The sequence below is a fragment of the Panthera leo genome, chromosome D1 (genome assembly GCF_018350215.1).
Source record: "Panthera leo isolate Ple1 chromosome D1, P.leo_Ple1_pat1.1, whole genome shotgun sequence".
Lineage (NCBI taxonomy): Eukaryota > Metazoa > Chordata > Mammalia > Carnivora > Felidae > Panthera > Panthera leo.
This window is the reverse complement of record NC_056688.1, coordinates 59,496,002-59,520,131: the sequence shown is the minus strand read 5'-3', so window position 1 is coordinate 59,520,131 and position 24,130 is coordinate 59,496,002. Positions and strand designations below refer to the sequence as shown.

The following is a 24,130-nucleotide window of genomic DNA, read 5'->3' as shown; positions in this document are numbered from 1 at the left end:
ATTCTCTGCAACTGCCCACCTCCCCCCCGCCCCCAACAACCCTCAAAGCCCCTCACCCGGAACAACGGACCTGGAAGAGCCACCACAGCCTCAGATCGCGGACCACAAAGTCCTTTCTCCCGCCAATTTGGCCCTCTGACCTCCGACTTCTGATTCGTAGCACTACTCTCCGCCTCCGGAATTCCGGGAATTTGTCCTGGGGCCTCCAGAAGCCGCTGTTTTTGAAAAATGATTCCCACCGAGGCAAGAAGACATGTGATATAGCCAGTAAAATGCATTCGTGTGCATCTATGTATGTTTTATATCTATTTTAAAGGTATATTTTTAGTTATATTTTATGCAAATTTCCACTCACTATAAATCTGTCCACAGCGCGGAACCTAAACTTCCGGGTCAGAGTCAATGTATTCTGGGAAATGTAGTCCTTAGCCTCTACGCTTCTCTTGTTGGAGCTTAGAATGAGGGAGCGTCGCAAAAGTTGACGATGTAGAGACCCTTCTTTTTGGCGCTCCCAAGGGGAGAATTGGTGAAATATTTGCACTGAAAAAAATCCAAGCCAAATTTCTCATTTTCCAAGAATCCTCCCCCAGGGAAGCTTAGAAGCGCATGGAAACCGTCCCTCCTTGACCTTTAAGTGAGCAGCAGGTAGATAGTCTCTTAGTACCGCTCAAGACTCCTCCTGACTTGTTGCCCCGCCCCCTGCCGGAGCCTGCGCCGCCGATTGGCTAGGAGCACTTGAGCGGCGGAAGCAGCTGGCTCCCGCGGGGACCGGAGGGAGGGGGAGAGCTGTGAAGATGGCGGCAGTGGTAGAGGTGGAGGTTGGAGGAGGTGCTGCCGGGGAACGGGAGCTAGATGAGGTAAGAAATGTTGAGAGTCAAGGAGAGAAGAGGCTCAGCCTGAACCTGAAGGGAGGGAGAGGAGAGGTTATCGGGAGTGGGGTCCTAGGGGAGGCGGGACCCTGAGAAGGAAGGAGCCAACTGGGGGGCGGGTGCGCGGAGAGGGAAATCAGAGGTAACCTGCACTCCGGGACTGAAAGGCGGTCATGGGGATAGAAGACTTGCCGTGACCTCGAGGGTGGAGATTGAGGACAGGGAGAGAAGCCAAAGAAGTGAGGGCGTTAGATTTGAGATTATTAACTGGGGGTCGTAGGGGTAGGACTGAAGGGCTGAGGGGTAGCTTGAGTTGGAGGGGCGTGGACTTCTGCGTGGGAAGGCCGGACTTTCGCTGTAGGAGAAGACCGGCTTGGTTTGGGGTGGGGGTTGGGGACGCACACCAGGGAAGAGTGCTAATCTAGTATTACAGTGTTGAGAGTTATTTTTATGTAAGAACTGTTTTATTTATCATTACACTCTAGGACTTGGTACATAATGTGTCATAAAGTTTTGTGCACCTAATGGAAGAATGAATGATTGTATACCGGAATTCATCGTTTCACTCATTTAACAAACATTACATATGTTTGTGCTGAGTCCTGGGTTAAGTGCTAGAGACATAGGGGCCCTTCCATAGAAGAGCCCACAGCCTAGTGATGGGAGACACAGAAGGAAAACTAGTCGTAGCATCAGAGGTATAATGGTGGCACTGAGAAGAGGGCAGTTCAATTTGAGCTAGGGAAGGCTTCCCAGAGGAGCTGAGTCTAATGGGGTAAATGATTCTCTATTTCTGGCTCTTTCTAGACCTCTGAGCTCTTTGAGGGTGAGCTCCTTGAGGGTGTATGTCCCCTTTACCTGTCTAATGGACATTTAACAACTGATGTATTGAATTACCGGTGGTCCTTGAATCACTAGGAGGAAAGAGACATTGAGTTTAAAGGGGATGAAGGGATAGCGCTGAGAAGTAAATAGAAGGTAAGAAAGGAAAGGGAGATTATTGTGAGGCCAAAGGTACATTCATAGCAAGGGTTGCTTATAGCCTTGCGTAGGACAGCATATGGACAACTCAGAGGGATAGGAGGAAGGGGGTTGATTGTCAGGGGTCCACTCACCACCAGTGGGATCTCTGAGGGATCAGAATCTTAGAGGCTCTGGCTGTGTATTGGAGGTGGGTGACTGGGGACAATTGGGGGTGAGGCTCAGAGAAAGGGAGTAGAGGTGCACTTGAGAAGCTAAGACTGTTGCTTGGTGGTAGGATGACTTGGTGGATTTGATTTACTTGATTGGGGTTATTAAGGTGGCGGGAAGAGACTGAGAAACTGACAGGTGGTTAGAGCAGGGGAAGATTTTTAAGGAAACATTTTAGACCCATACCTCTCAACCACTAGAGGTGTTTGGATACCACTTGGTTGGTGATATGGGGTGGTTGTGGAAATGACCTCCAAGGCCCCATCCAGTTTTAAGTTTCTGTGATTACGGTTGACTGTGGTTCAGTGAGATATAGTTGAAAGTGCCCTGGAAAAAATAAATACAGTATTGAAGTTACTACGTATGGTTTGTTAGTCATGAACCCTTCTTTGAGGGAGCCTGATTTCAATTACATATATCAGGGTTCATTGAGATACAGAGCAAAAAAGTATTGGCAGAGGGGAAAAGAACTTAAAGTTTTGATGTAAGACAGTTTTTATTTTTGCTTCTTCGCTTTTCTTCCCTTATTGTTTTAAGAATTTGAGAGCTTCTAGTTGTATAATATGCTTATACTACAGACTTATTAGAGTGTCATGCCTAGAGGTCAACTTTATATGTAACCACTAGCATCCATCCCAGAAACTTCTGTTACTTGTTTTGTTTACGTAGAAAGATATAATCTGTGGTCTGGAAATTCTGTATGGACTGGTTCTATCTTTTGTGTGTTTGAGAAAATAACTCTGAGAAGCTGGAACAGCTAGTAATCCCTTCAAGCTCCCTTCTCCCAGACAAACAAACACACAAACAAGAACCAGGGGTCTGGTCTGGTAGACTTAGTTTATGTGAGTTTCTACTAAAGTCTACCCAGCTGTCTCTTAGCAGCTTTAGTTAGTGAAAAAGAAGGTGAAATCCATCCTTGTAATTTGCAATTATGGAGGTCTGTGTGTTAAGCACTGGCAATGTAAGACGGGATCTTTACCAACTTAGAGTATAGGGAAGAGGCATGCAAATAGCTCTACTCTATTAGGTAATTGTTATATTGGAAGTGTGTAAAAAATTCAGTGGGGCAAGTGGTTGAGTCTGCTAGGAGGAGTCAGTGAAATCCTTATAATAGAGATGAGCTTGAGCTGAAAAAATAAAGGTTGGGGTTTACAAAGAAGTAGTGATTTACATGTGGCATCAGAGTTGCCTTCCTGTAGCTCTTTCTGCTTGGTAAACTACTGTAGGGCCCAAATTATAAAAGGGTAGTGGATAGCCTAACTAAGACACATTTGGTGCTCTTTGCCACTTTTTTGGAAAGATTGCACATGCTGTGGTTTTGTTCTTCAGGATATTGTACCTGTGTTTTCCAATATCAGATTCCATTAGCATGATAAGTGGTCTGGAATAGCAACCATCATTCCTTTCCTCTTCTTTTGTCTTTTCATTATTTGTTGAAGTAATTTAGGCTTTGCTAAGTGCTTCTCTAGTTTTGGAGAGGTGTAGAGAAAATAGGGTTTAGGAAATGAGCTACCGATAGAAAAACTTACTGTTTATTGAGTCCTTACCATAAACCAGCTCCTGTTTAAAGCCCTTTACTTGCATTATCTCATTCATCACTAATAGCAGCCCTGTGAGTTAGATTAGCTGCACTTTGTACTTGAGGAGACTGAGGCTAGAGAGGTTGAGTAACTTTTCTAGGATTCCAGTTTGTGAGGGAGGGGGCGGTGGCAGGGGCTGTGTGCAGATTCCAACCCAGGTCCGCCTATGCTATCCTGAACTTAGCCCATGCTGTACTGAGCACCTTGGTTCCATTTCTCCGTTATTTGTGCTATAGGGGTAGGTAATTTAAAACTGTATGATTTTAATGATCTCATGTGAAAATTGATATGGTACATTTGATAAGTGACTGTGATTCAAAAGAGCATTTTGAGTCTCACGTTTGTGATGGTAATTTTATTAGTATTCCCTATTTATTGTCGAGGAAGTTGAGGTTCAGAGTATTTGAGAATGCCGAGGATATTGCAACTACTAAGTGGTATCACTAAGATTTAAACCCATTTTTTTTTTCCCCAGATTCCAAAGCATTTGTTTTTCCTCAGTTTAAAGACCTAAACTGCAGGCTCATCTTACCAAAGTAAACTACCCCTTTCTATATATACAAAAGTTTAATCTCCAAATTATGAAGCAGTATTTCATTCTTGAGAGGTGTTAAGTAGGGGTTAACCAGAGGAATATTGGTTTTTCCATATAGGTCCTTTAATTTACTGATAACCTGATTCTGCTAAACCCCTGGTTGGGAGGAGTGATTAGCTTAGTGATAGTTAGGAAGATGAGAGTTGGGTCTAGCCAACTCAGGGTAGGTAGTAAATAGGCTGTGATAACTGGTTAAACTCAGTTCTTGCTCTCAACTTGCCAAACTACATGGTGCTTGAGGATATTAGTAGTATAAAGCATGGGTACCAGATAGGTGGTCCAGAAGCAGACCTACTCCTGGAGCCAGTGAGTTCCTCCTGGAAGGTGTAGCTGGTCAACATTAGAGAGGAATTGGAGGCATCATTTTGACACAGAGACCCAGCTTGAGACCTAAGGTAGAAAAGTGCATCAACATCCAATCAGGGCCAGACTGCCTGCCTGGCCAGTGCCTGTGAATTCTGGATGCATCTACTCCCAGTGCTTGTTCATCTGCCAGAATGATGTGACATACAGATCAGTGGGTAGTTTCCAGCTCAAGTTCAAAGCAAGTATCCCAGTCTACAACTAACTTGAGGTATTATTGCCTCAAGTATGTAATTTACCTCATCTGGACCCTGTTTTATTCTTTTTTTTTTTTAATGTTTATTTATTTTTGAGAGAGAGAGAGAGAGAGGGAGACAGACAGACAGAGTGTGAACAGGGGAGGGGCAGAGAGAGGGAGGCACAGAATCCAAAGTAGGCTCCAAGCTCTGAGCTGCCAGCATAGACAGACATAGAATTTAATGCAGGGCTCGAACTCATGAACTGTGAAATCATGACCTGAGCCGAAGCTGGACACTTAGCCGACTGAGCCACCGCCCTGTTTTATTCTTATTAAAAGAGGAAATTGGACTAGATTGGTGGTTTTTAAATCTTTATTTAGCCACAAAAGCCTTTATTCAAACAAAATCTCACTTTGAAACTTTGGGGTACTTAAGGGGACTCAGAACCCCTGACATGTCTCAAGACACACTTTGAGACACACACAGTTCTCTCTTACTGCCCATTGATTGGATGACCCTACTCTTTCTTCTTTCAGCCCCTCACTCTACTTCCTCCTAGCCCAGGTCTACCAAAGATTATCTTGTCTGTCTTCCCCACTAGACTCTTAGCTACATTAGAGAGCAGAATTCAGGTCTGTCTTGCTCGTTGTTATAGTCCCTTCCCTCAGCATGCTGCTTAACATACAGCAGGTACCTGCTAAGTGTTTGATAATTATTATTTTTGAGTAATAGTAATAATAGCTACCAGTTAGTGAATATTTGTGATATGCCAGCTCCTCTGCTTAGTAGTACATGCTTTTTAATTGAATGTTTACAACATCCCTATAAAAATTGGACTGTTGGACTAAATCGTGTTTAAAACTTTCTGGTTCTAACATATGGTGCATCATGTTTCTGGTTACTGCCAGGTCTTTGTTGGTGCTGTCCTGTCTGTATGTTTCAAATCCCACCTGTATTTTAAGGTTCTAGCCCAAGGCTGTCTTGACTTTGGGAACTATTCTGATCTACACTGATGTCTTCTTTCCCTGCCTTTGATAGTTTTCTCTGTGTTCATTTATCAATTCATCAAATTTCTGAAGCACCTTCTATGTGCCAGGCACTGTGCTATTCTTGGTAATACCAAGATGGAGAAGGTGTGATAATTGCCTTCAGGGAGTTCACAGACTAACATGAGAAGAGCAACACTGATAAATAAGTACAAAAACATGTCACAGGTGCTGTGCTAGGGAGTAGGTGGGATGGGTATATCAAAGAGGAAGTGGCAATTCATGTCTTATCTCCTCTTCTCCGCTAGACTGGTAAAGCTCTAACAGGCAGGGTATAGAAATCCCTTGCTTCTTCAAAGGAGTAATCACTGCCTTCCCGCCCCCCCCCCCCCCCGCCCCTTTTCTTGTGGGTCTCTCCTGATAGACCTTTGATAAATGTCTCTTGTTTCCAGGAGTTTCTTCTCTAGAGACTCTTGGTCAAAGCCAAGATTTTACTGGGGGATTGAGGTATGTGTGATTGAAGTTTAATCTTGGATATTTAACTATTTATCTTTGGATTTTTTTTGTTTTTTTTTGTTTTTTTAAATGTTTAGTTTTTAGAGAGCGAGAGACAGAGTGCGAGTGGGGGAGGGGCAGAGAGAGAGTGAGACACAGAATCTGAAGCAGGCTCCAGACTCTGAGCTGTCAGCTCAGAGCCCAACACGGGGCTCGAACCCATGAAGTGTGAGATCATGACCTGGGCCAAAGTCAGATGCTTAACCGACTAAGCTACCCAGATGCCTCTGTGGATTATTTTTAAGGTATGTAAACTGAGTAATAGCACAGTGTAGTGGGAAAAAAACAGAGTAGTAAAAAGTACTCCTAGGTTCTAGACTAGGAATAGCAGATTTGTTTTATCTCAGAGACAGTCAAATGATAATAGATGCTTAAAAGGCTGTGTTGAGATTCTGAGGCCTGGGCTCAGGAGGAGAATGCTGAGGCAGAGTGCTGAAGGTGAAATAAGATAGAGTACTTACTCTGTGCCAAGTGTTTCATATGCATTTTCTAATTTAATACCAAAATCTTACAAGGTAGGTACTATTATGGTTATCCCCATTCTATAGATGTGGAAACTGAGATGTAGAGAATTTATGTAACTTGCCCAATGTTATATAGCTAAGTAAGTGACAGAGCTGGAGTTCAAATCCAAGATGACTCCAGCACCTGTGCTTTTAACTATTTGGGCAGTATGAGTACTGTATACTTCTAATACTGTCCTACAGTGGACATTTCTACTATGTAAGTATATGACTTCATTTATAGAGGTAATTTGACTGGAATCATGCTGTTTGTTTCCCGTGAGATTAGGCTCTCCTTGAAAGCCTTGTGTCCCTGGTGTCTGGCAAAGAGTATGATTCAATAAATGCATGAAAATGTGAATTCATGAAAGATTTCAATCTCTCTGTACCTCACTTCTTCATCTGTGAATTGATAGGTTTGGACTAGATGACGTTCTAAAGGTCTCTTGCAGCTTTGAAAGTCCTGGATCCCAGTATTTTACTCTGCCTGTATTTCATACAGTTCCTGTCAGGTACTTAGGTACTATTTTCTATCAGGTAAATACTAGTGAATGAGTGAGTGAATGCATAATAATTGTTAATAACCCGTGCTAATAACATTAAGTTGAGAGAAGAAAAAAATGGTGATAGAGAAGTTATAGACAAAAAGGCCTACATATAACCTTGACTTTTTATGCAGAGTTTCATACTTTGGCAGATAGCCTGTCTGCAGAGAATCTTTCCCATTTGGTTTCTCATCATACCTTTATACCTCCCATCCCCAGCTCACTCTTGTTTTTTGCAAGTCACTTTTTTATTAAGCTTATGTCTTGTTTTTGTTTGTTTGTTTAAGATTTTAAGTAATCTCTACGTCCAATGTGGAGGTCAAGCTTACAACCCCAAGATCAAGAGTTGCATGCTCCACCAACTGAGCCAGCCAGGTGCCTCCAATTAAGCTTATGTCTTAATAACTCTTCTACTTCCAGAAGGAATTTAAGGTGTTACTTGGTCAATAAAGGGGGATAGGAGAGAGAGAGGAGGAAAAGGTGAAGAGGAATGTTCTAACTCCTTGAATGCCAGGACTGTCTTTCTCATCTCTATACATTCTTCAGTGCTTTGCCTGGTACTTGGCATGTAGCAGACATCAGTATATTGTGGGTTCGGCTCAGGATGAAAGGAATATTAACCTAATAGCAAAGGTTAGCTGACACACTTAACTATCTGTTCTGGAAATAACACAATATCACCTGACAGCATTTGCTTATAAACTGCTTTTGAAGCATTTCCATTTTTAATTAATGCCATATTGCACCTTACCAGTGAGTCATAGGCACACAATCTGAGGATTTGCTCTCTGCCCCATGGTACCTTATATGGATTTCTGTCAGCACTTAAACCATGTTGTATTTCCCCCCTGATTAGGTGGTGAACTCTGGGAGGGAGGGGACAACCATATCATTTTTTATCTCTGTGTTCCTAGCACCTAATCTCTCACAATGGCTAGCGTAGAAATTCAAATGTTTATTGAACTTGAATCTTAAAGGGATGTTGAACATCCCCAGTAAGTGATCACTCCCAGTCTGTGTTTAAACCCCTCTAATGGTAGGGAGCTATCTTTTGGGTCATCCTATTACCTCTTTGAATACCTCTGTTGCAGTTTTCTTCAAATTGGGCTAGAATTTTTATTTCTGTAGTTTCAGCTTAAAAACATTTTTTTTTAATGTTTATTTTTGAGAGAGGAAGAGAGATGAAGCATGTGTGGGGAAGGGCAGAGAGAGGGAGACACAGAATTTGAAGCAGGCTCCAGGCTCTGTGCTGACAGCAGAGAGCCCCATGTGGGGCATGAACTCATGAACTGTGAGATTGTGACCTGAACCAAAGTTGGACGCTTAACTGACTGAGCCACCCAGGTGCCTCTGTAGCTTCCTCTTTTTAGTCCTTGTTCCTTTTTCCAGATCCTGCTTCTTTGCATCTTTGACCATGGAAGCACATGCAAACACTGGCACTGCCAGAGGATGCCTCTGAGGAGTGTAGGCTCAATTCACCTGGGACTATTTGTCCTGAAAGCCAACCCACTGTAATCCGTCTGATGTCATTCCTTATCTCCACTTTATTTCTTTGTGTTTTTCCTTCTTGAAGTCCTTTGTTATCTCTTTGCTCCTCAGAGGAAAATCTGGTAGGTAAATGTAAACTCATTAGTTCTCTCTAAAGTGCAGCTTTCCCAAGGGGATGCTGAGTTGTGGCCATGGGGCTTTTGGCCCTGGGCAACTAGGGAGAAACTGTGGGGAAAGAAGAAGCAGGGAACTGGAGGCAGAGAGCATAAGCATAAGCCACAAACCAAGGTTTGTGGTCCCTCTGTTCTCCTTCCCCTTTCCCAGTAGGGTGTTCTCAATAACTTAATGTGTCTGTTACTTTTTTTTTTTTTTTTAATTTTTTTTTTTTAACGTTTATTTATTTTTGAGACAGAGACAGACCATGAACCAGGGAGGGTCAGAGAGAGAGGGAGACACAGAATCGGAAGCAGGCTCCAGGCTCTGAGCTGTCAGCACAGAGCCCGACGTGGGGCTCGAACTCACGGACCGCGAGATCGTGACCTGAGCTGAAGTCGGCCGCTTAACTGACTGAGCCACCCAGGCGCCCCCCCCCTTTTTTTTTTTTTTTTTTTTAATATTTATTTATTTTGAAAGAAAGAGAACGGGGGAGGGACAGAAAGAGGGAGAGAGGGAATCCCAAGCAGGCTTTGCCCTGTCAGTGCAGAGCCCGACTCAGGGGTCAAATCCCATGAAGCATGAGATCACGACCTGAACTGAGATCAAGAGTTGGACACTCAACTGACTGAGCCACCGAAGCACCCCAATGTGTCTGTTACTTAAGAGGACCCTAGTGACACTTTACTCTCCATTGCCCATTGCTTAACCTCTTCTTGAGTCTGTCAGCACCCTCCAGAAACAGTTTTTTCTCCCTCTATTCTTATGGTAACAATAGCTAATTTTTTAGTGCATACTGTGTCCCTGGCACTGTAGTAAGCATTTTACATGACATTAGCTCTATTAATTCTATTTTAATACTATTATTATGTTCAATTTCTACATGAGAAAAACCAAGACACAGCTAAGTAATTTTAATTTATTCAAGATTGCATAGGTTGTAAGTGGAGGTGGGATTTGAACTTGGTGATAGGATTCCATGATCTCTGTTGCTGGTGTACTCTGTAACATGGACTCACTGTTTTCAAAATTCACCACATTTTTATTGAACATTTAATTATACCAGATACTTTTTTGGTCTTGGGAACTCCTAAATGGATAATGAGACTATCTCTGCTCCAAAAGAGGTCACAGTCTAGTAGGGAGAGGAAGTGATAATGACATAAAGTATTATGAGTAGAGTTATGCACAAGGTACCACAGGTACATGGATGGAGTGCATAATTGTATTTGAGAGTGTTAGGGAAGACTTCAGAGAGGATAGGATATTGGATTGATTTTTTTTTTTTTTTTTTTTTTATGAGTTTATTTGTTTTGAGAGAGAGAGAGCCAGAACCAGGGATGGGGCAAACAGAGAGAGAGGGAGAGAGAGAGAGAGAGAGTCCCAAGCAGGCTCTGAACCCCCATCACAGAGCCCAACAAGGGGCTCAAACTCTTGAACCTTGAGATCATGACCTGAGCCAAAATCAAGAACTGAACCCTCAACCGATGAGCCGTCCACATGCCCCATCATTGGGCTGATTCTTGAGGGGTAAAAGTTTACCATGTGAAGGAATGGAAGCATGAAATCTCTAATCCTTAAGCATATTATTCTTCACTAATAAAATATTTGTTGATGATTGCTTTTTGTGCAAGGGGCTATGTTAGGCACTTGGGTCGAGAGAGAAGATGCTAAATCATGTTTCAAGGAGCTTATAGTTCTGTTAGAAAATGGGACATGTAGTCCAGTTGGAAATGCAGTGTCTATAATTATAAAATAAAAGGTCCAGTGGGGCACCCGGGTAGCTCAGTCAGTTAAGTGTCTTACTTTGGCTTCAGTCATGATCTCATGGTTTGTGGGTTTAAGCCCTGCGTTGGGGTCTGTGCTGACAGCTCAGAGCCTGGAGCCTGCTTCGGATTCTGTGTCTCCCTCCCTCACTTGTGCGCGCTCTCTCTCTCTCTCTCTCTCTCTCTCTCTCTCTCTCTCAAAAATAAATATATATACTTAAAAAAAAAGGTCCTAATTACCTTATCAGTAGAAAAAACAAAATACTATTGGGGAAGTAAATCCCTTCTCATTGATAGGGTTAAGGAAGTCTTCTTTGAGAAGGAGCCTTCTGACCTGGACCTTATGGATGTTCTAAATTTCACTAGAGAGCATCAGGAATAAAGGCCCCAAGTAAATGTGAAAAAGAAGGATGTATTTGTGGAGATCATCAAATAGATGAGGACTAAGTGCTAAATCTAGAAATATAAGTTGGGGCCCATACAAGGTTGATTTTGAATGCCAGGCTGAGGAGTTAAGGTATGTTTTAACTCAGTCATCAGTTATTGAGTGCTTATATATGCCAAATACTATGCAAGGGGGACACAAAGATGAACGCCTGGCTCCTATTCTCAGGGGATTAATAGTCATATAGGGGAAGACAGACATGGAAACAAATAATTGTGGTATAGTGTAAGATGTGTGTTATATACCGTAGTGACACAAAGGAAGGAGTGATTAACTCTGCTTAGGGGAATCATTAAAGACTTAACAGAGAAGAAGCTTGCGTTTGCTCTTAAGGATTAAATTTGAGTTCAATAGATAGTCTGTGAGGTAGGGAAGAGTGGTCCAGCAAAGTGAAAAGATCTTCAAAGGTTTGGAGGCAGATCCTGGGAACTTTAAGAATTTCTGTAAAACTGAGTACAGGCTAAATGTAAGGGGATAACAATGAGCAGTAAGGTTGGAGAGACCTTTTTATTTTTTTATTTTTTTTAATTTTTTTAAAATTTTTTTTTCAACGTTTTTTATTTATTTTTGGGACAGAGAGAGACAGAGCATGAACGGGGGAGGGGCAGAGAGAGAGGGAGACACAGAATCGGAAACAGGCTCCAGGCTCCGAGCCATCAGCCCAGAGCCTGACGCGGGGCTCGAACTCACGGACCGCGAGATCGTGACCTGGCTGAAGTCGGATGCTTAACCGACTGCGCCACCCAGGCGCCCCTGGAGAGACCTTTTTAACAATATGCTAAGAAGCTTGGGTTTAAAACATGTTCAGATCTATGTCTCAGAGTGATCAAGTCTGATAGAAGTATAGAAGCTATTTTGGAGGGATCCAGTTGGGGAAAGAAGAAATTAGTTGGGAGTACTTTGGTAGCTAAGAGATACTGAGGATCTGAGCAGAAGCAAAGGCAGTGAAGGTGGAGAAAAGTGAGCAGCTATAAAAATATCAAGTAACAGTGCTTCCACTTATTTTTGTGTGCTTTTCATTCCTTCCCCTGATTCATTCACTCACGCATTCATGAAGCATTTATTAAATATGTAATCTGGATTGTTAATTCAATCTTTCCTTCCTCAGTACTTGTACCTTCAATATGTCATGCATTTTCCTAGGTCCCAGTAACTCAGCAATGAACAAGACAACGAAGGTCCTTGCTCTTGTGAAGTTTACTTTCTAATGGGGGCATGCAGTTAACAAGTAGCAAACAGGATAACTCCAAATGGTGACAAGTGCTCTGAGGAGTGTAGGGTGATGTGATAGAGAACAACTAGGAAAGGTTATGAACAGCCTATGAGGTGATATTTGAACCAACACCTGAGTGAAGAAGATCTGGCAATTGGAAGATTTGGAGGCAGACATGTGTCAAGTGGAGGGAGAAGTATAAATCCGTGGGAATGAGTTAGGCATGTCTTGGGACCAAAGAGAAAGCCAGTGTGTGTGAATCATAGTGAGCAAGGAAAAAATAATACCAGTCAGGTCAGGGAGTTTGGCACAGTCAGATCTGTAAGGCCTCATCGATGCTGCTAAACATGTTGAATTTTCCTGAGAGTACAATGAAAAGAATTTGGATGGTTTGAAAGATAGGAGTGAGGTGAGCTGGTTTGCATTTTTTTTTTTTAATTTTTTTTTTTAATGTTTATTTCTGAGGCAGAGAGAGACATAGCATGAGTGGGGGAGGGTCAGAGAGAGAGGGAGACACAGAATCAGAAGCAGGCTCCAGACTCTGAGCTGGCAGCACAGAGCCCGACGCGGGGCTCGAACTCACACAAACCGTGAGATCATGACCTGAGCCGAAGTCGGTTGCTCAACCGACTGAGCCACCCAGGAGCCCCTGGTTTGCATTTTTAAAACAATCTTTCTGGCTGCTTTAAGGAGAATGCATTGTAAGGGGCATTCAAGAAGAGCTGTTAGGAGATTTGCAGTAGTTCAGGTGAGACCTGATAGTGTTGGGGGTGCGGTAGCATAGATGATGGGAAGTGGATGAATTTAGAATATGTTTTGAAGTAGAGCCTACAGGACTTGCTGGTGGATTGGATATCAGATAGAAGGGAAGGAAAATAAGCTTGACTTCCAGGTTTTGGGATTTGTTTTGCTTTAAGTAATTGGCAACGCCATGGTTGATGGTATATGTATTGAAATAGGAAGGACCAAAGGAGAAGTCTTAGGTGGGGGAGAAGAAATGTGAAAAATTCTGTTTGGCTATTTTATTTGACATCATCCCCACTGTTTGTTCGAGACTGTTACTCAGTCTCTGTTTATTTCCGAAGCATGTGCTTTGTTTGTGTCTAGTGCTAGGTGTGAAGTAAGAGGGGGATGCTGAACGAGTAAGGCATTATCTTTGTCATCATAGCTGTTAACATTATGTAACATCCATCTAACATTTATTGAACACATACATTGTACCAGATTACAGGCTAGTTCTTTGAAACAAAAGAAAGTAAGATTCAAGTGATGCTCACACCCAGTTCACATCCAGTAAGATTGCTAAATAGGAGAAAATATTTGCAAATAGTATATCTGATGAAGAACTTACATTCAGGATATATAAAGACCTCTCACAGCTCAACAAGAGAGAGATAAATAACCCAATAAAAAATGGACAAATGATCTGAATTGACTTTTCTCCAAAGAAAGTATACAAATGGCCAATAAGTGCCTGAAAAGAAGTTAAATATCATTAGTCATCAGAGAAATGCAAATCAAAACCACAATGAGGGGCGCCTGGATGGCTCAGTCAGTTGAGCGTCTGACTTCAGCTCAGGCCATGATCTCGCGGTTTGTGAGTTTGAGCCCTGCATCGGACTCTGTGCTGACAGCTTGGAGCCTGGAGCCTGCTTCAGATTCTGTGTCTCCCTGTCTGTCTGCCCCTCCCATGCTCATGCTCTGTCTCTCTCTGTCTCTCAATAATAAATAAACATTAAAAAAAATTTTTTTTAAAAACACAATGAGATACCACTTCATACTCACCATGATACTATAATAAAAAAAGACATAATAACAAGTGTTGTCAAGGAGGTGGAGGTACTGGCACCTTCATGCACTGCTGGTAGAAGTGTAAAGGGGTGCAACAGCTGTGGAAAACAGTTTCATGGTTCCTCAAAAGGTTAAGCATAGAAGTACCATATGACCCAGCAATTCCTCTCCTAAGATATATACTTTAGAAATAAAAAACATGTGTCCACACAAAAGCTTGTACACAAATGTTCTTAGCAATATTTTCATAATAGCCCAAAAGTAGAAACAACCGAAATGTCCCTCAATTGCTGAATGGATAAATAAAATGTATATCCATATGGTGGAATATTACTTGGCACGAAAAAGGAGTGAGCTACTGATACATGCTAGAACATGGATGATCCTTAAAACATTATGGTGTCTGAAAGAAGCCAGTCAGAACTGCATTTTGTATGACTTCATTTATATGAAAGGTCCAAAAGAGGCAAATCTATAGAGAAATAAAGTAGATTAGTGGTTGATTAGGTCTGGGGGTGTTGCAGATGAGATGAACATGAGGTTTGTTTTTAAAGTGATAGAAATGATTTAAAATAAGATGGTTGCACGGGGGTGCCTGGGTGGCTCAGTTGGTTAAGTGTCTGACTCTTGGTTTCAGATCAGGTTTTGATCTCACAGTTCGTAGGTTCAAGCCCCACATCAGGCTCTGTGCTGACACAGTGCAGCATATTGGGATTCTCTCTCTCCCTCTCTCTTAGCCCCTCCCCCCATTTGCTCTCTGTCTCTCTCTCAAAATAAAACTAAAGTTAAAATTAAAAAATAGATTAAAAAAGATGGTTGCACAACCCTGTAAATATACGAACAGTCATTCAATTGTCCACCTAAAATGGATGCTGTTCCTGAACAAAGCTTTTAAAAAAAAGAAAAGATCCTTGACCTGAAGATGATTAGAGTTTAGTTATGGAAACAGACTCAGAAACAAGTATAAAAAGTAATAAATGTGACCTTGGAGATAATGTACAAATTGCAAATTTCTGCAGAAGAGGAACACTTCACCTGAGGAAATCTATTAGACTCTGAAGTATCTTGAGAGTGAGAGCTGTTATTTATTATTGTATTTCCAGTCTAGAGTTCAACATATGCTCACCTAACAGTTGTCGAATGCAGTGTGAATGTATAAAGTTGGAGAATATCTTTTGAAGGAGGTAATACTTGAACTGCATCTTTGAGAGTGAATAGAGATGGACAGTGAAGATGAGGAAAGAATTCTAAGGAGAGAAAATGGCAGTGGCCAAAGCACCAAGGTATAAAAGGGAAGAGCATGTTAGAATGGTAGGTGGTTCATTCCTGGATTGTGGCTGGAGTGTAAACCATTTGGGGGAGACTGGTGAGATAAATAGCTGGCTGGACCAGATTATGAAGTACCTTATATGTCATACAAAGGAGTTTGGGCTTTAATCCAAAGACAATAGAAAGTCATTAAGGTCTGTTTAAGTAGGGGGCTGATATACTCAGTTGTGTGTCTAATAAAGATCACTGTGGCTGCTCTTATGTTATGAATCTGTTCTGGCAAGATTAGAGTCAGGGAGATGATCTTGGAGGTCACTACAATATCCTAGGAAAGAGCAAGGGATAAAGTCTGAACTTTAGGAGGTGTGGCAATGAAGAATTCAAGGGAGATTCCATAGGTGGGTAGATGTGGCTAGCAAGTAAAGGCTTTAAGGAGTTTGTAGGAAGGATAGTTCTGCTCTGGAAGGGTTTCTGGAAGAGGTGGCATATGGATTGGGTTTTAAAAGAATGGGTAGAAAGGTTTAGAGTATGTAGGAGGCTGGAATGCACGTAGGAAAGAGTGAGAGAGGGAGGAGGCTAGTCTGAGAAGTATGAATTTGATGGGAAAGGAATTTAAGAACCGAAGAATGATAGGTGCCCCCAAGTTTGGTAATTGTTGAATGAGAAAGAGGTCATTAAACTATTCCTTCTACTCTTATATATATTTGAAAAGTTTCACTGAAAAAGCTTCCCAACTCAGCTGGCCTGCAAGATATACTTTCTGGTGATGGTAGGAGGGGTGGGGGTGATGAGCAGATAGCAGCCATAGCAGTTGTTACAACCAACACCTACTTCCACTTTCTTGCTCAAAGTGTGCTGTCTATATCAGGCCTTACAGTTTGCCTAAGTAGATCCAATGTCTGCATGATTCCCAGCTGATTTATGAGGTCTGTTTTAAAAGTGAGGTAGTTGCATTTTGATTTATTGGCCTTGAATTCTTGACAAGGCTATGGAGTTTAAGAAGATTGTGAATGACGCCAGTCAGAGTGGCCAAAATGAACAAATCAGGAGACTATAGATGCTGGAGAGGATGTGGAGAAACGGGAACCCTCTTGCACTGTTGGTGGGAATGCAAATTGGTGCAGCCGCTCTGGAAAGCAGTGTGGAGGTTCCTCAGAAAATTAAAAATAGACCTACCCTATGACCCAGCAATAGCACTGCTAGGAATTTACCCAAGGGATACAGGAGTACTGATGCATAGGGGCACTTGTACCCCAATGTTTATAGCAGCACTCTCAACAATAGCCAAATTATGGAAAGAGCCTAAATGTCCATCAACTAATGAATGGATAAAGAAATTGTGGTTTATATACACAATGGAGTACTACGTGGCAATGAGAAAGAATGAAATATGGCCTTTCGTAGCAACGTGGATGGAACTGGAGAGTGTTATGCTAAGTGAAATAAGTCAGGCAGAGAAAGACAGATACCATATGTTTTCACTCTTATGTGGATCCTGAGAAACTTAACAGAAGACCATGGGGGAGGGGAAGGAAAAAAAAAAAAAAAGGTTAGAGTGGGAGAGAGCCAAAGCATAAGAGACTGTTAAAAACTGAGAACAAACTGAGGGTTGATGGGGGGTGGGAGGGAGGGGAGGGTGGGTGATGGGTATTGAGGAGGGCACCTTTTGGGATGAGCACTGGGTGTTGTATGGAAACCAATTTGACAATAAACTTCATATATTGGAAAAAAAAAAAAAAAGAAGATTGTGAATGAGAGGAGAATGGAGAGCTACAAATATGGAGAGCCTGTGTGAACCTTGGTATTTCACTTGTCCTAATCACCCAGCAGACCAGAGCATCTGTCCCTACAAGATAGAAGAGGCAGCCCTCCTGGTATGTTGTATTCATATCAGGTTCAGGAGCTAGCTAATATCTCTTTTCTCTGCACTTAAGTAGCACTTTGTTTAAATGTCAGTGGTTGTCCTTATCATACTATGTTATGTTTAATAGTCTGTTGTGTCCTGTTCCCCCCCCCCCCTCCCCGACTGAATACCTCAAGGGCAAAGGTTGGGCTTATCCGTCTCTAATTTTTGCGAAAGAATGAAGTCTTTAGCTGCATGGTTAATCCATCTCTAACTTGGAAGGATCAACTGAGACCTCTGAAATACTAAGTTTGTCCTGGTGGATAGGGTTCCAGAGGTTAGGGCCCTTTACAGTTAGCAGGTACTTGAAACCAGGACAAGAAGCCATCTCCTGGTGATGGATATTCCTGATGCATGCCTGTGGTAATCATTTGTTAAAGTTTCATTGATGTAATTTGGTAGCATCCTGTTAAATTACAGCTCACCACACTGAAAGCATTTTGTTTTTAGTTGTATGGTAACTAAAGGAAACTGGCAGTTTGGAAAGTCAAAATATTAGAGCTGACTCTGAAGCTTTGGAGTTAGATTTGGTAGAATTATTACAGCATTTTAGCTTTAAAGGACCTCAAAAATCACCTAAGCCAACCCCCTCATTGTATATATGGGGAAATTGAGTCACTGAGGAAGTTTCCTATTCATTGACATATAGCACCTGTGGTGACATATCCACCTGTGGTGGATTAGTAGGACCTACAAATGTTTTTCTCTTCACTGAGAAAGGTAGTTGTTGCCCTAAAGCCATTTCTTGGGGTGAAAAGTGGGAATGAGATAAAACCCAAGGAAATAAGACCTACCACATGGGCTAAGTATAACGGCTGTCTCACCCAGCATGTTCTCTTGTTGTTGGAAACCTTTTGGGGGAAGCGAATATCTACAATGTAGTCAAAAAAACAGTCTCCTTTTTCACTTTCTTCTCTTTTCCTGCTTTATTTTCCTTCATAACACTACCAGAATGTATTTTATATGTATGTATATATATACATATATATATACATATATATATATTTACATATATGTACATTATGTATATATATGTGTGTGTATATGCTTATATGTGTTTATTATCTCTTTTTTTTTTTTAATATATGAAATTTATTGTCAAATTGGTTTCCATACAACACCCAGTGCTCATCCCAAAAGGTGCCCTCCTCAATACCCATCACCCACCCTCCCCTCCCTCCCACCCCCCCCCCCCATCAACCCTTAGTTTGTTCTCAGTTTTTAACAGTCTCTTATGCTTTGGCTCTCTCCCACCTAACCTCTTTTTTTTTTTCCCTCCCCTCCCCCATGGGTTTCTGTTAAGTTTCTCAGGATCCACATAAGAGTGAAACCATATGGTATCTGTCTTTCTCTGTATGGCTTATTTCACTTAGCATAACACTCTTCAGTTCCATCCACGTTGCTACAAAAGGCCATATTTCATTCTTTCTCATTGCCACGTAGATTTATCTGTCTTCTTATTAGAAGGTAAGTTTTATAAAGGAATAGACTTTGTTTTATGCTTGTCTTTTGATTGAATGAATGAATAAACATTTATTGGCTACTTTCAAGATGCCAGCTATGTACTTCCCATGACTTTGGTGTTTGCAGGTCAATGACATGTCTTTCTTTTTTGGGGTATGATCATTCATGAATGTATCCGAACCTTTTTTGAACACAGAATACACATTATTGTCAAGTGATTTTTCAGTGACTTTATAGTGCTCATACAAGTGGAGTGAGGTTACCTTTTGTTGTGGATTTAGGCAGTGTGTAAGATTTAGTGTGAACTTCAAACTCAGGCTGATTGATCAGATAGGCTCAATAGAGGAGAAAATCTTACAAGCAGTAGAGCAAAGACTTGGCAGCTGGGGAGAAAACACTTGGTCCATAGCTATGGGGTTACAGCAGGACCCACAACTGACTTATCCATTAGGGACAATGCCCAGGGACCCACAAAAATGTCTTAATTTCCTTTAATAATAAGAAAAAATGAATACAGTCCAGCTTGGATTATACATCTTTATAGTAATGCAGTCATAAAATATGTTTTTCTTGTGCAGGGGCCATGCTACTCTTCTCTGTATTCCAGTTTCAGTATATGTGCTGCTGAAGTGAGCATTTTTAAATATTTTTTTTTTTGATGGAGGAAGGAGCCCACAGAGGCAGAAGTACTTGGGGCCCATGACAATCATAATGTGACCGTAGGAGGACTTTGTGACTAGTCATTGATTTGGTCATTTGGGGCCCTAAGCTCTGTCTCTGATTTCTCCCATAAGCTCTGTGACCCTTTCCCCATCACTCTTGGCAACTGTGATATTCAGTGAGTCATTACTCTCCTTTATATCTTATCTGTGCCTTCTGTAGAGTGGAAACAATTGTGCTCCCTGGGCTAAGTAAATTCATACTTTTAAAACAGCCTAATTATTTTATTTTTTAATCTGTCTTCTCAACGGCAAGAAAAAAGTCTGGTTCATCTGTACATCCCCATGCCTAGCCCTGGACCTGCACATTTAGAACAGGAGTACCTCAAATGAGAATTGAATAAATGAATAAATGTCTCAGATCTCACAGATAGCTTTGAGGCCTTATTTGTTTGCTTATTTTTTTACTTATTTATTTATGGTATTATATACAGTTCTTCAGGTATCTTTTGGACTTTTCTGAGGTTCTGTCAGCAAAGTTTATAGAGCTGTGGGGACACTTGAGAAAATGATGTGGAAAACAAGGGTGTTGCACCATCTTACAGAATTAAGAGCCAGTGTGAAGAATTAGGTGCACATTGGGAATGAATTGTCCTTTCAACAAATGGTGCTGAGACAGTTAGCTAGCCACATGTAAAAGAATGAAGTTGACTCCTATCTCATACCATATAAAAAAATTAACTCAAAGTGGACCAGTGACCTAAATATAAATAAAACTATAAAAATTTTAGAAGAAAACATAGTCATAAATCATGACCAAATCATGAAATCTTCTTAGATATGATACCAAAAGCATAAGCAGTTAAAGAAAAAGTAAATAAGTTGGACTTACCAAAGTGAGAAACTTTTGTGTTGCAAAGGATGCTATCAAGAAAGTAAAAAGACACACCACAGAATGGGAGACAATATTTGGAAGTCATATATCAGATAAGAGACTTATCTGACTTATAAGTCATACATCAGATAAGTATCCAGAAAATATATAAAGAACTTTTACGGCCAAACAATAAAAATATAAATAATTCAGGGGCGCCTGGATAGCTTAGTTGGTTGAGCATCCAATTCTTGGTTTCAGCTCAGGTCATGGTATCACGGTTCGTGAGTTCAGGCTTCGCATCGGGCTCTATGCTGACAGTGTGGACTCTGCTTGGAATTCTCTCTCTCTGCTCCTCCCATACTCTCTCTCTCAAAATAAATAAACTTAAATATATATGTGTATATGAACACGCACACGTGCGTACACACACACATACACACACACACACATAATTCTGGGGTGCCTGGGTGGCTCAGTTGGTTACATGTCTGACTCTTGATTTTAGCTCAGGTCATGATCTCAAGGTTCATGGGTTCGAGCCCTCAGTCGGGTTCTGTGCTGATGTCATGGAGCCTGCTTGGGGTTCTCTCTCCCTCTCTCTCTGCCCCTCTCCTGCTCACATGTGCGCACTCTCTCTCAAATAAGCTTAAAAAAATGCACCAACTGAAAGATTGTCATAGTGGATGAAAAAAAAGATCTGCTATATATTGCCTACAAGAAGCCCCTTTTTAAGTAAAAGGATACATATAAAATTAAATGAATAAAGAGAGATATAGCATACTAATACTAATCAAAAGAAGGTAAGACTAGCTATATTAATTTCAGACAGAGCAGACCTCAGAGCAAGGAAAGTTATTGGGGATCAAGAGGGGCATTATGTAGTAATAAAAGTCCATCCTCCAAGAAGACGTAACAGTCCTCAATGTGTATATACGTAACAGCAGCGTGTCAAAACGTGAAGTGAAAGCTGATAGAACTGCAACCGGAAGTAGACAAATCCAGATTATAGTTATAGGGCTTAGCATTCCTCTGTCAGAAATGGACAGATTCAGCCATCAGAAAGTCTGTAAGTACATAGCTAAATTCAGTTAACACTATCAATCAACTGGATATAATGGACATCTGTAGACTGCTTCATTTAACAACAGCAGAATAGATTGACCTTCTCAAGTTTTCATGAAACATTCACCATGGTAGACCACAAAGTTTCTATAAAACACAACAAATTTAAAAGAATAGGAACACATTGTCAGAGCACAGTGGAATTCAGCTAGAATTCAAGAAGAGAAAGAAAATCCACAAATACTTGGGGTGCCTGGCTGGCTCAGTTAACCATCTGACTTCAGCTCAGGTCATGATCTCACAGTTTATGAGTTCGAGCCCTGCATCAGTCTCTGTGCTGACAGCTTGGAGCCTGGAACCTGCTTCAGATTCTGCATTTCCCTCCCTCTCTCTACCCCTCCCTCTCTTGTGCTTTCTCTCTCTCAAAAAATAAACAAACATTAAAAAAAAATCCACAAATACTTGAAGATTACACAACACACTTCTTTTTTTTAAATTTTTTTTTTTTGATGTTTATTTATTTTTGAGACAGAGAGAGACAGAGCATGAACGGGGGAGGGTCAGAGAGAGGGAGACACAGAATCCGAAACAGGCTCCAGGCTCCGAACTGTCAGCACAGAGCCCAACGCGGGGCTCAAACCCAAGGACCGCGAGATCATGACCTGAGCTGAAGTCGACCGCTCAACCGACTGAGCCACCCAGGCGCCCCTACACAACACACTTCTAAATAACACATGGATCGAAGAAGAAATCTCAGGAAAAATTTAAGTATATTTGAACTAAATGAAAACGGAAACTCAACTTACCAAAATTTGTGGGATGCAGTAAAAGCATGTTTAGAGGAAAGAAAGATCTAGAATCAATCACCTATGGATTCATCTTTGGAACCTAGAAAAAAGTGCTAATTAAAACCAAAGTAAGCAGGAGAAAAGAAATAATGAAAAACAAGGTAGAAGTCAATGGATTGAAAATAGGAAATCAGTAGAGAAGGTCAACAAAATCAAAATCTGGTTCTTTGAAAAAATTGATACAACTGGTAGGTCTGTAACCAGGCTAACTATGAAAAAAAGAGGACACAAGTTACTAGTATTATAAATGAATGAGGGGACAATTCAAGAAAGTACAGACCAATGTCTCTTACAAACATCAATTTAAAAACCATCAATAGGGGCGCCTGGGTGGCTCAATCGGTTGAGTGGCCGACTTCGGCTCAGGTCACGATCTTCCTGTCCATGAGTTCGAGCCCCGCGTCAGGCTCTGTGTTGACAGCTCAGAGCCTGGAGCCTGTTTCAGATTCTGTGTCTCCCTCTCTCTGACCCTCCCCCGTTCATGCTCTGTCTCTCTCTGTCTCAAAAATAAATAAACGTTAAAAAAAAAATAAAAACCCATCAATAAAATATTAACAAATCTGACAGTGTATAAAAAGAATCATACACCATGACTGAGTGGGATTTATCCCACGTGTGCAAGTTAATTCAGCGTTTGAGAATCATTTAATGTAACCCATCACATTGATAGGCTAAAGAAGAAAAATTACATAAATATATGAATAGATACAGAAAAAGCTCTTGACAAAATCCCATACCCATTTAAGATAATTCTCAGTGGCACAAGAACAGACAGATCAATGGAAGAGAATAGAGAACCCAGAAATGGACCCACAAACGTATGGCCAGCTAATCTTTGACAAAGCAGGAAAGAATATCCAGTGGAATAAAGACAGTCTCTTCAGCAAGTGGTGCTGGGAAAACTGGACAGCAACATTCAGAAGAATGAACCTGGACCACTTTCTTACACCATACACAAAAATAAACTCAAAATGGTTGAAAGACCTCAATGTAAGACAGGAAGCCATCAAAATCCTCAAGGAGAAAGCAGGATCTTGCCTGCAGCAACTTCTTAACACGTCTCTAGAGGCAAGGGAAACAAAAGCAAAAATGAACTACTGGGACCTCATCAAAATAAAAAGCTTCTGCACAGCAAAGGAAACAATCAGCAGAACTAAAAGGCAACCAACAGAATGGGAGAAGATATTTGCAAATGACATATCACATAAAGGGTTAGTATCCAAAATCTATAAAGAACTTATCAAACTCAACACCCAAAAAACAATCCAGTGAAGAAATGGGTGAAAGACATGAATAGACACTTCTTCAAGGAAGACATCCAGATGGCCAACCGACACATGAAAAAATGCTCAACATCACTCATCATCAGGGAAATACAAATCAAAACCACAATGAGATACCACCTCACACCTGTCAGAATGACTAACATTAACAGCTCAGGCAGCAACAGATGTTGGCGAGGATGTGGAGAAAGAGGATCTCTTTTGCACTGCTGGTGGGAATGCAAACTGGTGCAGCCACTCTGGAAAACAGGATGGAGGTTCCTCAAAAAACTAAAAATAGAACTACCCTGTGACCCAGCAATTGCACTACTAGACATTTATCCAAGGGATATAGGTGTGCTGTTTTGAAGGGACACATGCACCCGCATGTTTATAGCAGCACTATCAACAAGAGCCAAAGTGTGGAAAGAGCCCAAATGTCCATCGATGGCTGAATGGATAAAGAAGATGTGGTATATATATACAATGGAGTATTACTCGGCAATCCAAAAGAATGAAATCTTGCCATTTGCAACTACGTGGATGGAACTGGAGGGTATTATG

General features: G+C 41.3%; 1 protein-coding gene and 1 non-coding gene across 4 annotated transcripts in view; one reads left to right on the top strand and one right to left on the bottom strand.

Annotated features, from left to right (window-relative positions):
• The first annotated feature begins 48 nt into the window (after positions 1–48).
• RNF121 (ring finger protein 121) overlaps positions 49–24,130 on the top strand; it is an 83,476-nt gene continuing 59,394 nt past the window's right edge. Inside the window, exon 1 of one of the 3 annotated variants that reach the window (XM_042904339.1) lies at positions 49–292. Coding sequence is in view for 1 of the 3 variants with exons in the window: in XM_042904338.1 (XP_042760272.1) it covers positions 795–857 (63 nt within the window). In the remaining 2 variants the exon portion in view is untranslated. Of the gene's footprint in view, positions 317–766; positions 858–24,130 lie in introns of those variants that run through there. The other 2 variants (XM_042904340.1, XM_042904338.1) reach the window with 2 other exon arrangements.
• On the bottom strand, positions 19,391–19,495 carry LOC122201506. Its single transcript, XR_006194211.1, has one exon. It is a non-coding gene; the product is annotated as a U6 spliceosomal RNA (small nuclear RNA).